Source organism: Equus przewalskii, chromosome 22 (assembly GCF_037783145.1).
Source record: "Equus przewalskii isolate Varuska chromosome 22, EquPr2, whole genome shotgun sequence".
In the NCBI taxonomy this organism is placed as follows: Eukaryota; Metazoa; Chordata; class Mammalia; order Perissodactyla; family Equidae; genus Equus; species Equus przewalskii.
In genome coordinates, this window is record NC_091852.1 from 32,926,478 (window position 1) to 32,941,141 (window position 14,664).

A 14,664-nucleotide genomic window follows, 5' to 3' on the forward strand; every position below is an offset into this window, starting at 1 on the left:
ACTCTCTGTCCCTTGGAGATGCAAGATTCCTTCTCCCCTCTGAGAAAGGGGCTCTTTGAAGGAGGAAGGGCCCTTCCCCGGAATGGAAGGGTGCTATGCTCCTGGCCCCAGTTGCCTAGAGCCTAAATTGCACCTGGTACACTGTGGGTGAAATCGTCTTTGACAGGTCCTTTGAGGACACACTGCACGTGTTACAAAATTTCTATGGACTGAATTATAGTGAGCTCTTAGAGCACAACTCATTTGTAAGTTGCATGTGTGTTTGAGGGTGCCTCTATGAAAAGCAAGACTGACTTTATTTATAAATTTGTATATTTATTATTATACATTTATATAATTTATAAATTGTGTGTCCAAAGCACTAATGATGGGCTAAGAAACTGGAAGTTAAGGTAAGCTTGATCTCATTCAACAAGTCTTATAGAATGACTGCCCCCCCTCCCCTGCCCCTACACACACACACACACACACACCGGGTACTGAAGGTTGAGAGAAGAAGTCAGGAGAGGAAGTGTAAGGCTAAGGAAGATCCTACCTGTTCTCCAGAAATTTACCAATGAGTTCAGGGAAAAATTGAATTAAGTGACATTAGTAGTACACAGACTAAAATGAACAGGAGCTCAGAATCTAGGAGAAATCACTTTGTCAGAACAAAAGATGTGCAAAGTCTTGGTGTAATTCAATTGAGCTAATTGCTCTGTTGACCCTAAAACCACTGATTTGACTGCTAAGAATCAGTTCCTCAATGTGTAGTTTCTGGGGTTTTTTGAGGGGAGAGGGAGGGGGGCAGTCTTGTTTTTTAACATTATATTTTGTTTTCCTTATTTGTAGACCTTATTTATTGTAAAGCATTTCATTGTGAAGCATTGTGATTACATTTTATTTGCAGTTAACAGTTAATACTAACATGAGGACTGGCTATATACTGAGCAAGGTCCTTTACACGTATTAATGCATCTAATCCTTGGAACAGCGCTACCAAGCTGATCCTGCTACTAGCCCCAAACAGAACAGTTGAGGAAACTGGGACACAGAGAGGATAATCATTTGTCTACGTTTATCCAGCTGGTTGATAGCATATTTGGGATTTGAACCCAGGTGGTCTGGCCTTAGAAGCCCAGATCCTTAACCATGAAGCTATCTGAGTCTCAATCTGAAACACCCTTCAAATGCTGTTTTCATTATCCTATACTCTCTCTCATTTTAATTTTAGCTGCCCCTCAGCTCTCAACTTTATAAACATTATAAAATGCAGATTGGTGAGAATATGAAGTTTCTATATTCTAAAGAAAATATTTTTAACTTTCCTCTATTCCACATGAGGATATGTAAAGTGCAATAGATATTACCTTACATAGTACCCAAGATTTCCTTCTACTAAAAATTTCAGGGGGGAGAAAACTCTTTAGGAAAACACTTATTCTATCCATCTTCTTTGATTTGTACCAAAAGGCCATTTCTTTATGTTTTCAGCGGGCAGTACACGTTTTTTTTCCCCTCAAATTCTTCAACCTCATTCCATCACCTTATTTACAAAATAAGGGCATGTCCTATAGGCACTATTTCTCAGGTGAAGATAAGAATTCATCATGCTTTTAGACACAGACCCAGCCCAGTAGCCACTACCTACTTTGTGCCCTCCTATTCTTCCAAGGGTTGACTGGACGGATTCTCTCATCCTTAGAGCAGCTCAGAGGAGAAACACCCAGTGGAATGTTCTCCAGTCGGGCCACAGACCAAGACCACAGCCCCCCAAATAATCACTCTCTTCTAATGAGTATGAAATTCCTTCAAAAGGTGGGGCTCAAATAATAAAAGGCCTCTAAACACAAGAATCCGGAGCACTTCTATGCAGATATTAAATTCAACCTCAAAAGAGAACTTTGACATTCTCTCAGTATTTTTCAAACCATGTATTATGACCCGCTAGTGGGTCAAGATATCAATATAACTAGCACCTTCTCTTAAAAAGATGACATAGAATGAAATAAAAACTATTAAAAGTACACTTCAGGCATTAGGAATAAAGATTGTTTTATGAATACTTAATTTTCATCCTATGTATTTATATATGTGTGTACTAGGTTCTGATGGGAGGCCCAAAAAAGTTAGTAACTGCCGCATTTCATTGGCTTCTTACCGTGGCTCAAGGAAGTAGGCAGGACTCAGATTACACGGCTTGCTTATGCATACAGACCAGTTTAGGGACATCCATCCAGCTCTTTTGATTCCCAGTACAACTGTCATTCCACTGCCCCCATTGATTCAGGACAAGAAAATGAAGCAAACCAAAGAAAGTAGTGACACCCCGTCAACCCAGCTGTGGATGATACTTCAGAGGAACAGGGACAGAGCAGAACAAAGTAGGGTTCAGAGGACCCCCCCGCCCCACTCTTTCTGGAGCTCTCCAAGGTAGAGTCAAGAAGGGTATCCAAGAACTTCCAGTTATAAGATGAATAAGTTTCGGGGATCTACTATACATCATGGGGACTATAGTTAACAATATTGTATTATATACACAAAATTTGCTGAGAATAGATCTTAAGTGTTCTCACCACACACACATGCAAAAGGTAACGAAGTGAGGTGATGGAGGTGTTAATTAACCTTATTGTCCTAATCATTTCATAATATATAAGTGTATCAAATTATCACATTGTATACCTTAAACTTACATAATGTTGTCAAATATCTCAAGAGAGCTGGAAAAATAATAAATAAATAAGTGGTATCTAAAACTATTTTTCAGTCTTTCCCAAGGCCTCTCAGAAATGGTAGTTTTATCCAGAATAAGACTTCTTACGAAAATGTCAAGTTTCTTTGCTTTGGCTACAATTACATCAACCCCACGTGGTAACATGGGTTGTAACGTGCTGTTCAGAAGTTCTTTGATGTCTGGTTAACCATGGTTGAGTGGGAAGTGCCAACAACCTGACTTAATCATGGCACTGTCCATTATTAGCTGTGTAAATTGGGACAAACTATCTAAACCCTCAAAGCCTCAGTTTCTTCTGCTGTAAAATGGGAGTTAACGTGTTCTTCTCAGTGTTGTTGCAAGAATTAAATAAAATAATCTATATGAAGTACCTAGCAGCAAACCTGGCACGTAGGAGTGCTTAATAGATGGCAGTGTCTGAAAACTCAAGAACTCACAGTTCAATAAATGCAACGTGTTCAGTTAGTGGAATCTTCCAAAATATAGGATAGAGGTGGAAACATAATCAAAGAAGGTCTTTTTTGGACAATGTTGGGACTGTTACCGTAGCAATCAGCCTCTACGTGATACCCATTTCTTGAGACATTGGGATGCTCTTTTCCTATTCCCTGCTTAAGGAGATGGCGTTGGCCAAAAACTTTCCAATGCTCGATAATTATTCACTTTACCCATGGATAGTCCTACAGCCAAGAGTTTAGAGGATATTAATCAATACATCAGCAACATTTCCCTACACCCAGGCTACTGTTTGGAATTCCCTATTAAGGCTTAGGAAAAAGCCAATGTGGCATAAGCAAATGTTTTCAAAGCATCTGCTAAGAAAAGCACACGTGAGGGAGATAAAGTGAAGGGAGCCGTCCCAAACCGACAAATGTGGCCTGGCTGCTAGTTCTGAACTGATTGATTGATCTATTAATTAATTTATGATGGGGCAACAATAATTACAAGCTACTGTTTGTCAGCCAAATCACTTGTGATGAAGTCAAAGGTTCACATCTGTGTGCATGTCCTGAGGATCAATGCATCAAATTAGCTTTGTTGGCTTTTTTCCCACTAAAAGCTAACATGTGTCATCAATATTCCTGCATTTGTGTGTGTAAACTAATTGATTGAACATTCGTGCTACATAAACATGTGGTTTGTATTATGTGAGGTACCATTTATAAACATCTTTGGTGCCAAAAAAATGAATAGCCTCACATAAGATAATTAATATCTTATTGGAAAAATAAAATGGCCATTTAGTGTCATTCCTTCTACTTATGGATAAAAAAGCATTGCTGACTCTTCAAAAGTCTTGGTCGTTATTGTATCGCCCAGCATTCTACAGTTCCACCTGAGAGCAAATCAGAGGAAATTTTACAGAGAAGGTAAAAGAAGTTTATATGAGGTTATTCAGGTCTATCAATAATAGCAAACAACCTGTGATTCTAGAAAATCACAATAGTTATTGTCCTCTGCAATGCATGCTATAGCATATATGATGCTATTTTTAGTCTCATATTCTCCCACCTGTATCTACCCAAAGACCAAATTTGAGAAATGTCAGTTTATTTCCCCCTGCATAATTTCCCACCAGATTAGCTGTCAGTATCAGCATTAAACCCTGAAACTTGATAAGAACAGTTGAGGACACCCGGAAGGTAAAGTGAAGACTGCTCATCTTGTAGTCACAGCTCTTTCACTGCTCCTTCAAACCAGAGGCTGTGATTTGGAAGGGAGAACAGTTCTCCTGGTTGTAGCAGTGACTGGAGTGTTTTGGAGCAAAAGCAATGGTCCACACTCAAATTTTTCTCCCATCTCTCTCTACCATCACTTCACGTTAAAATATCCAAAAAGAAGCTTGGGAGGGGTGAAGTAAACAAAAGCAGTTGTGGTATCACTAGTTTCTGCTAGATGTGGAAATACATTTTATTTAAAGGGCTAGTCTCTGGCTGAGGGGGCTCTGATATTTGGATTACAGAACATTATCCCAAATTCACTTTCCCACAGCACCAAGGGAAAGTGATCACAGGAATAGGGGTTCGCGACCCTCCAGGCTCGGAACATCAGGCTGCTGAGTTTCCAGTGCTGGAGCACTCAGTGCTGGCATTGGGAAGCAGTGTTCTTAGTTTTCATTCAGACACCAACTTATATGGTTGAAACAGGGCCCAGTCCAAATAGATGCCTTTTTCTCTTTATCTCCTCAAAGTCACTGAGAAGCAGTTATTTCTTAACAAATGCTTGGGTACCTTCTTTCTCACTTTCCCAACGGCCCATGTCTCTCCATATTCTCCCCATCCCATTTTAAGTTTTTGTTGTTCTCACCATGTTCCCCAAGCCCTCATCCAAACCCCAAAAATTAAAGTGTGCAGTCTACAACCAAGGCCTTGCCCAACGTTGCCATAAGGGTAACACACACGGAAAAATAATTGAAACCTTAGAGTGGAAAAATAATCCTCTTAAATGAAACTTATTTCATCAAAAATAAAAAATTAGGGCTAGCCCCGGTGCCTAGGGGTAAGGTCAGCGTGATCCGCTAGGGTAGCCAGGGTTTGGTTCCCGGGCGTGGGCCTACACTGCTTGTCTATCAGTCGTTGTGCTGTGATGGTGGCTCACAAACAAAATAGAGGAAGTTTGGCCACAGGTGTTAGTTCAGGGTGACTCTTCTTCAGCAAAAAAAAAAAAAAAGAGAGAGAGAGAAAGAAAGAAAAAAAGAAATTAAACAAAAACTCACTTAGTCCAAGTCAACTTCCTTTGGTTGTTTATCCCCCAAAGTACATCAGCCTTTTCCAAATTCTCTAACTTATTAGACCTTGAGAGGTCTTCATTACTATGATGAAGGTAGAATTAAGAAAATAGGAGGTGATGGTTGCTGACAAAGATGGCCTGTTCATCTGTTGCCTCCACTTGGCAATAACCATGAGCCTTTCTGCTTGAAGGGAAATACAAATTTGCTGCTTTTGCTTCTGGGCCTTCTTCCCACTCTCACTCTCAGCTTTAAAACTTTGCTGCTAATTCCACCATCATTCCTACCTGCCTCTAGCACATTTAAGTTTTATCTTGGAAAGGGAGGTACGGTGATTCATAACTTGAGCCACAAATTAGGAGCCCGTCGTCACTGATCAACTCAGAACTTGAGCGCCCGTTGAGATCCCTGTCTCCATCAGTAAGATGGGATAGTAACCGTCTTGATGCAATTTAAGTTATTTATTAAGGGCCTTTTATGTGCAAAATGCTGTTTAGAGCTGGTAAATAAGACCCAGTCTCCAACCTCTTGACACTTATAATTTTGGTTGCACCCCTGAGCCACTAAATAACGTAAGACAAATCTTATATTCCTACGTAATCAATGTCATATAATAAAGTGGGTTCATTTGTGTGGGGACATTCATACAGCCTACATACAGCGTAAAAACATAGCAAATACGCTAGCATTTCAATTCAAACAGTGGATGATTGTTACCTCTAACGATCCTGAAAATAAGAGGAAAAAAATCCCATTTATAGCATGATGTGCTGTCCATTACATTATATGACAAACTAAATCTTTCCTATGATAACATATGCTATGCGAGTTAAAATAACTTTGTTGAAGAATTATTACAGTATGAGTCTTTTGTGGTACAAGTGAAAGAGCAAACATAGCAATGAAAAATCTAAGAACTGAACTGCAAGATAGTATAGACGACATTTTGGAAATTTCTTTATTTCATACCCTCCCATTAAATGAGCAAAAGGAGGTGATGGGTATTATTATTACTGCTACAACATGAGATGTTGGTGAACTAGTAGTGCATTGTTATCTGAAGTTTAGCAGCAGAATTTGCAAAGAGCATCACATAACATTTTAGACGGCCAGCATTTTCTCCGTCACCTAGTGGAAATTTACCATTATCGCAAGCTCCAGAACACTGGCAAAATTCTGGGAAGCTTTTCTTCACCTACCCATGTTTACCACCACCAGATAATAACATGTGTACCTTCGATTTGTTTTGCATTTTATAGTTTTCAGTCGTTTATTATGTACTATCTCATTGGAGCCCCACAAGAGCCCCAGGAGATAAACAGATATCATCAAAACCTGAAAATGGAAACGCTTTGCTTGCCAATTTCTTTCCAAAAAATTTCCCCAGATGGCTTATGACTATAGCGAGTCTAATTGTCTTGAGGAAAGATGAATGGAATCACATTTCCAAAGAATTCAGCCACCTCCAATCCCAGAGCTGTACAATCCTCAGACACAGCTCGGGAGAGTGAGCTGGCCCCCTGAACACACAGGGAGAGCTGAGCCTCAGAAAGAGGTCAGGCTCGAAGCTGGAGGCGCAGGCAGGTGCAGAGCAGGCGGTGGCAAAACCTGACCGTGGTCACAAATCATGAGTCATAAGCCAGGTCACTGGATGAAACAGTTGATCGGGTTCTCGGGGAGGAGCAGGCAAACTTCGACTTTGTGGATTTCAGTGTCCTTGTGTTCCCCTTCCCTCATTATTAGTGGAGTGCATTTCAGCAAGTTGCTTAACCTCAGGGTCCAGTGGCCTCATCTGTAGAGTGGGGCTGGTTTTGCCTGTTTTATTGTGCTGTGCTGATGACTGAATGAGTCGACTGATATAAATTGCCACCCAAAGTACCTGGCCAACACCTGGCCAATAGGAAGCCCTCAACAATTGTTAATTTCTTTTACCCTTAAGATCATAGTAGCTAATGTTTAAAATTAAGCTCATGTGTAACATTAGCCATTCAATCTTTCTAAGTGTAAGGAAATATTTCAGGAGGCTCTGCTTTTAAGAAATCTCCTATAATTTGAAATGGAAAATACCAAATTTTTAGGATTCATTTATGTATGCCGTTCCCACAAAAGAAGTTTATATGAACTCAAAAAGCCAACATAGTTATGAAAGCCCCATAGAAAAATGCTACAGTTACAGTCACTTCACCTACCCTGTGTATTTTGGGGGGACCTACTAAGTGCTCAGATCTGAGGCTGCATAAATAGTCACAGCTTATCCTAGCCCCCTTGGGTATGTGTTATGAACTTGGTATTTACACTGCATTCACCAGGTGCCTCACCGACTCCATCTCATTCATCCTCACGACAGGTTGGAGCGACAAGTAATGAGTATGATTATCTGCACTTTACAGCTGGCTCTCCCAGCCGTGAGAGGAGCAAATTCATTTGCCAGAGGTCACCAAATCTACATTTCCCAGGATTCAGCCCTGCGCTCATAAACATATCCATTATGCTACAACCTCAGAAAATGAACATCATAGTAAGAAGCTAAAAAAAATTGCTTTCTAAATAAAGTCATGTTTTAGAGAAGTGCTGGGTTAAAACTTATGCTAAAACAGTGAGAAATGAAAATTGTTATTAAAGCTGCCCCATTATAAAACATGCTAAGTGTAAGCTGAAATAATAATAATTATCATAACTAACATTTATCGAGCACTTTCTAGTCTCCTGGCTCTTTGCTAAGCACTTAAAATGCAATAAAACTTAAAATGCTTAAAGTCAGTGAAATATATGGTATAGCTACATATATCCCTTAATAGAACTTTTGTGAAAAGAACTTTTGCACCAAAGGTGCATTATCCTGACTATTTTACACATTGGGATGCAACAGAGGAATCGAATTCTCTTTCACTGGTCTGGTCTATCTTCCTATATCCAAGCTCACTTTCTCAGCCCCTCAGAATGTATATTACAAACCATACTACAGAAAACGTCACAAAATAATCATCTCAGGGAATTTTTTAAAAACGCCTAAAGGTAGTGATCGACACCATTCAGCTATGTTCCAGAAATATGCTGTAGTTTCAATGACGTTGTGAGCATCAGATATCTTTGTTGACTAGTCTCTCAACTGGAAAATCAACACCCGCTTTCCCACAGATAGAAGAGATAACGCTCCTTGAGAACATGACCCTTCGCTTCCAAAAAGGAACTGGAAAAGAGGATAGACAGGCGCTTGTGTTTCTTACTCTCTGATTAAATTAATAACCATCTAATCACTATTTATTAAGATTGGATCCAAAGCATATTTTCCTTATCCAAAGTTTATATGCTGTATTTGTTATGCAGAGATGTAAGTGAAAATAAATCATGGAAAATAAAATAAAAATCATTCCCAGATAAGAAAATGTCTTAGAAGAACAGTAATGTATTTAACCTCATCTTCCATATAGTTCATTCTTATTTAAATATGCTGAAACGGTATTACAAATGAGAATACATCACTAAAGAATATAGGTATGGAAGAGGGGTAATGAAAAAAGTGCAATTTGTCTATGAAAAAATTTGAAACATTAAAAAAGTGTTAACATTTTTTACAGATGTTGAAATCATTTTTTTCACTCAGACATTATCATCATCATCATCGTCATTGTTTCTTTACTCAGGAACTGGTACTTCATAAACTATTAGTCTTTATCCATGTCATTAATTGTACAGAAGATGGATTAGGTAACGGCAATGCTAACATTCAACTACAGGCTTAAAAAAGAGTATTGAAAAGATGCATTGACTACCTTTCACAATGACTGACATATGTGCAAAGGTAATACCTGCATATTTACTAACATTATACAGCAAATGGAAATCATTCAGAAGCCTTCGTGAGTGTGATGAGTACCCCTGCCTGTAACACTGGGACATGAGTTTGATTCCAGAATAGAGAGACAGCCTTGGTTGTCCCCACACCTAGAACATTGCCTGGCATATAGAAAGTTCTTAACAGATAGTTGTTGCATGAAACATAAATTTTATAGCTTCTAATTCTGGAAATAGTTTCAACATATAGACATATCTTCAGGCCACTAGTTGATGTAGTTTTTATCTGTGTAGTGTCTATTAGTTTCAAGTACATTTCTATATTCAATTACACTTCTAAATGAAATAAAATAAAATTTGAAATTAAATAAATATTGAATTTTGATTTTCAGGTATATCTTTGCTTGGCTGGTAGATTACTGTAGGAGCTTAAACCTGGTTATTAGGCTAGGCGGGAGCCTTCTCATATATATTTTTAGCATATTAATTAGACTGTTTAGGAACTCTTCTGCTTATGGTAAAGTAAAATAAAATATAGACTATAACATATACTAGTTCCAGTATTTGTAAAAAGATATATTAATTTTAGAATTTTCAGTTAAAAATAGTTAATTGTAAGCCTAAGTTTGCCTCAACTTCTCAAAGATCTCAGAGAATTATTTATCGTAAAGACAGTCTCTTCATTGTTGTCATACCTATATTGACATTTGTTGTCAAGCCACTTAATTAAAATTTGTATTGAGAACAGAATTTTATGTTTAAAACAGTCAAACAAACGATGCATTGGACACCTTATTAATATTGTCTTAAGCCAAATGATAACACCATATAAAAGAACTGTATTTTAACACCAATTTCTCAAAAAGTAAATTATTTTCTTTTGAGAAAAATAAAATGTACATTACAACTGAGTAGATTCATTGGTGTTCAACCAAGAATCACCTTTGTGCCTTTGATAATATGAGATCTAGTTCAATTTTTATGTTTATGTGTCTGTTTACTTCGAATAATATTTACCAGACGATGAGAATTTCAAGTCTCATAGACTGGCAATTAATTTTTCAAATTAAAATTTTATGAATTAATATTTAAATAATTGTCCTTCTTGATTATGATAAATTTATAAATGTCCTGCCTGGTTCTGATGGGATCAAAGGATTAGACTTATGAAATTCAGGAAAAAAAATAATGTCTGGTGCATACTCGTTACCCTGAAGTTCCAAATAGCTAACAAAGAAGTTGCAATAGGTCTCCTGGAGAGCTTTAAATAAGCAGTACGAAATAGAATGGGAAGTCCAAAAACTGTTTTTGTTAGCTTTATTTTTCAGTGGTTCAAAAGGAAACATATAGCATCATCAAAAACTGTTAATAAAATAGTTCTATTTACAAGATACGTCTTTAACACATTCCAAGTGGTATTTTTAAATAATGTGAAAGGTCATCAACAGAACTCTAAATATAGCCAACCACCTGTAATTGAAACTGCTTACATGATTTTTTTTCCTTGAAAGAAGTTACACGCAAAACAACCTAAAGAAGTAAAACATATAGGGAGGCATCATTTTAAAAACTGCATGTATGGAGATGATATTTAACATACACACACATACACACACATGAGTTTACTCTTCTTGTACTTGTTTATTTTCAGCTGTCTCAATAAAATGTTTTTCCACCCTCTGTTTTACTAAAACATGCCTATCTAGGAAGGAAAACAGATGTAGAATTGGACAACTACGTCTTGTTTGGGTTTTTTCCCTGTCAAGTAGAATTTATGATCATTGTCGCACAATCAGAGAATCTAAGTGAAAGAGACAATAAGTCAGGAACCAATTGCTGGGACGTTTTAACACTGCAGCTTTGGAATTCAGGATTCGGGTCCTAAAACTTCATTTGATTAGCCAAATAAGGATACAAAATTCTTACACAAAAACCCCAGAGCAATTGTAAAAATAAAAAAAGCAGTGTCATAGTGAGAGACGAATTACAATAAACCAGTTTGGAAGGACCTTAAAACACCTTTTAAAAATAGTCCTTAAAATGCAAAACAGGAGAATCATGATAAAGCAGCTGCCAGGTACTTCCTTCTCTCTTCCACTATATTGCCAATGATAAGCAATAATTTAGTTCGATTAATTAGGCTTTCCACAAAGCATCTGTCATTCCAAGTTTTCAATGACACATTAAATATTAATCCCTTAGACATTTTTCTCAAATTAACAAAGTTTATTAAAAGTGAGTTGTCCTTAATAAGAAACTTACATACTATTCATGCAACCTAATGAAGATTAAATATGAAAATAATTTATGCAAAAAATTTTGACCTAATATTTTATCTCTGAACCTGTCCCTATATGTACATATTCTGCCATCTTCTCAGGCAACAAAAGAACAGAATTTTAAAAAGCGAATAGTCAGCTTATACAAAGCTCTAACACTAGTATCCACAAAACACTTCTCTTGGGAAGCTATGATCTCTCTGCACAGAACCAGAATGATGAAATTTAACGGCAAAATATGTACCGTGATTATCTGACTATACCCATATTAATCCCAGTGTTTAAGTAAAAAAAAGTTAGAGTAAAACCTTGGACTTTTCCGACAGAAAAATGTTTCATTTAGTAAAAATAGTGATTTTAAAACTCACTTCTGGAAACATCCTAAAATGAGAGTTAAGAGGCGCGATAATTATTAAAACATCACTTCCAAGTCTTAGTACAGTCACATCGAGCAAATCTTTTACGTAAACATTTCGCAAGATCTCTCACCAAATATCTGCCAGTTATTTTAAGAGTTCATTGCACCCGTGTACGCGCACAGTGTTCAAGCTTAATGAGAGATACAGCCATGAATGAAAACCTGCCACTCTGGAGTTTATAGCACTTGTAAAACATACTCCAAATGGAATAAAATGGTTGAGAGAGAGAGGAAAGGAGTCAGGCTGCTCTCTCTCCTTGAGAACTGCCCTTCCTTTCGGAAACAGAGCACTCAAAACAGCAACAAGTAGCAGCGGCAGAAAAGTTTTCCTTCAGGCTCACACATCTCGCAGGAACCAGAAAGTGCAGAGAAGAACGCAATGTGCAGCGAAGCCCTGTACCCAGTGCGCTCTCAGGAAGAGCCCAGAAGCAACAGCATAATGTCCACCTTTCGGGAAATTCAAACACATTCATAAGAAACCCTTTTGCCTAGAAGTCCTGCCAGAAGCCAGGACTAATCGGAAGGCTCTCCCTCCTGTCTGGGCACTGGGGATGAGCTGACCACCAGGGCTGGCCATACCCCTCACTACCTAGAATAAAGTGCCCATTGTCTCACACTGTACTAATTGTGAGAAAACAGCCCGTGCAGTAAGCATAATAATTATCAAAGCAAGCAAGCAAGAGCAGTCAAGACGCAAATGAAAGGGGCAGAAGGAAAGAAAGAAAGAGCGAGACAGAGAGAGAAAGAAGCAGAAAAGAAAGAACATAAATGCTCAGATGAATTAACCCAAGGATGAATTTAATATTCATACTGGAATGCTTGCCTGCAGAAGGTTTCCCCATTCATGTCACGACTATTGCGTACAAGAGACCATTGTCCACACAACAGAAATCAGTAGACTGAAATTTTTCATGTAGCACTTTTTGATGTGAAAGCTTTTCTTTCCCAAAACTACAGCCTCTAATCCCAGCATTCTGATTAAAGAAAGTTACAACTTCTCTCCTCCAGATATTATTTTTAAAGCTGAATCACAGGATTCATCCATGTCCTGAATTTTTATGCTTTTTTTTTTTCCTCTTCCCCAAATTTGCAGCTGGACAAATATGAGGATTAAAAGAAAAAAAGACAAAAAACCAGCAACAACAAACCCACACACATTTGCTGGAGCAAAGAAAAATAATGAACTGAATATGCATATCCTCATTAACTAAATTTAATTACGCTGAGTGGCACAGTAATCAGTGGTTGCTCCAGTTACAGTATTCATTGAAAGGGAGGTGGATTCCAAATTAAGGCGAAGCGTGGGGGACAGTCGCATACTGATGAGGGAACCGCACACAACATGATACAATACACTATCTAAATCATTATTCAGAGCAGCCAAAGAAAGAAGTACATTACTCTGTTTTAAGACTAATGCAAGAACAATTAGCCAAGAAGGCTCCAGTCCCCCACTGACTGCCCCACCTTCATATATTTCACACCAGCCAGCCTGGGGCCGACTGTACCATTTGCATTTTTCTTTTTTCAGAAAAGTGAACAAAAACTCACACCGCCTTTTTAAAAAAGAAGGCCTATGTCCCTGGCCACAATAGCGAGGAAATCCTATCTAGCACACTGATGTGCGGAGGCACCCCAGGCTCCCACAACTTGAGCTTGAACTTTCCGCAGGCAGCGAACTTTATAACACGTGCATGGAACAATAAAGGAGGAGCTCAGAAGAGAGGAGGGGGGGAGTGAAAAAAAATGTTATCACGCCAAACTTACCATCCACCAGGTCCTGGCTGACATGTCATAACATAGCTGCCATTTTATGGAGCTGTCCGATGTTTTCCCAGCCATTATGCTGTCAGCAATCTTCATCAGATGCAGCTCAATGGAAGATAAGACACCTAATCAAGGAAACATCAGCGGTGGCTTTCTGGACTACATGTGGGCCAATCCTTATCACACTGCATCATGGGAAAAGCTCCTTTATTAGCAGGAGGAACTGCAACCTCACAGATAGAAAGACAAGGATCAGTTCTTTTGCCTTTTTTTTTTTTTTTTTTGGTCTAAAGGGATTGGTGAAAGTAGCTAGCGTTCTTTGTGTATCATGTGTACAAGAGTTAAGTATCTTGCAAGTGGGCGGCTAACTGCTTTGCTGGGCTATGCAGACTAAAGTTTATTTGCATTCTTCTCTGTTGTATATTGTTTGACATGGTCCATGGTCCTTGCTGAGCAGATGAAGGGAGGGAGGGGGGTGGGAGGGAGTGAGGGGAGAGGGAGCTGTAATTGCTCAGAATTAATATCTCCCCCAACAAAGACATAACAGTTTCATTCACACAGTCGGAACATGGTTCAGATGTCACTGCACACACGGGCGTGCGGGTGTGCGTGCGCACACACATACACACACACACAGAGTGGAACACACAGGTAGCAGCTGCAGCTGGATTCAGCCGAGGTTGCCAAAGGCTACAAACTCCATTCTCATGCTGGACATATGGAAGCAGTTTAACTCTTTGAAATCTCTGTTCAAGAAGAGCCCTGCCATCTGCAAGGATAAATCAGCCCTGAGAACAGCTTCTCAATCAGGAGGCATCGGGCCTGAAGGTGGCCTAGAAACGTTATTTCCTTCATCTAGGGAAGACCTGCTAAAAACGAGGAGGGAAGGGCAGGTCTGCCCATAATCCCAACTCTCGATTTGACTCCTCCCTCAGTCCTTCTCTGTCCTGCTGTTGGAAGG

At 38.7% G+C, this 14,664-nt stretch overlaps 1 protein-coding gene across 9 annotated transcripts in view; it reads right to left on the reverse strand.

Annotated features, from left to right (window-relative positions):
- Window positions 1–13,992, reverse strand: part of NFIB (nuclear factor I B) — a 417,340-nt gene extending 403,348 nt beyond the window's left edge. For 5 of the 9 annotated variants that reach the window (XM_070590234.1, XM_070590228.1, XM_070590221.1 and 2 more), the window contains exon 1: window positions 13,704–13,829. In XM_070590234.1, coding sequence (XP_070446335.1) covers window positions 13,704–13,799 — 96 coding nt within the window. In that variant the 5' untranslated portion in view covers window positions 13,800–13,829. Of the gene's footprint in view, window positions 1–13,703 lie in introns of all 9 variants that reach the window. The other 4 variants (XM_070590235.1, XM_070590220.1, XM_070590222.1 and 1 more) reach the window with 4 other exon arrangements.
- Window positions 13,993–14,664: the final 672 nt, after the last annotated feature.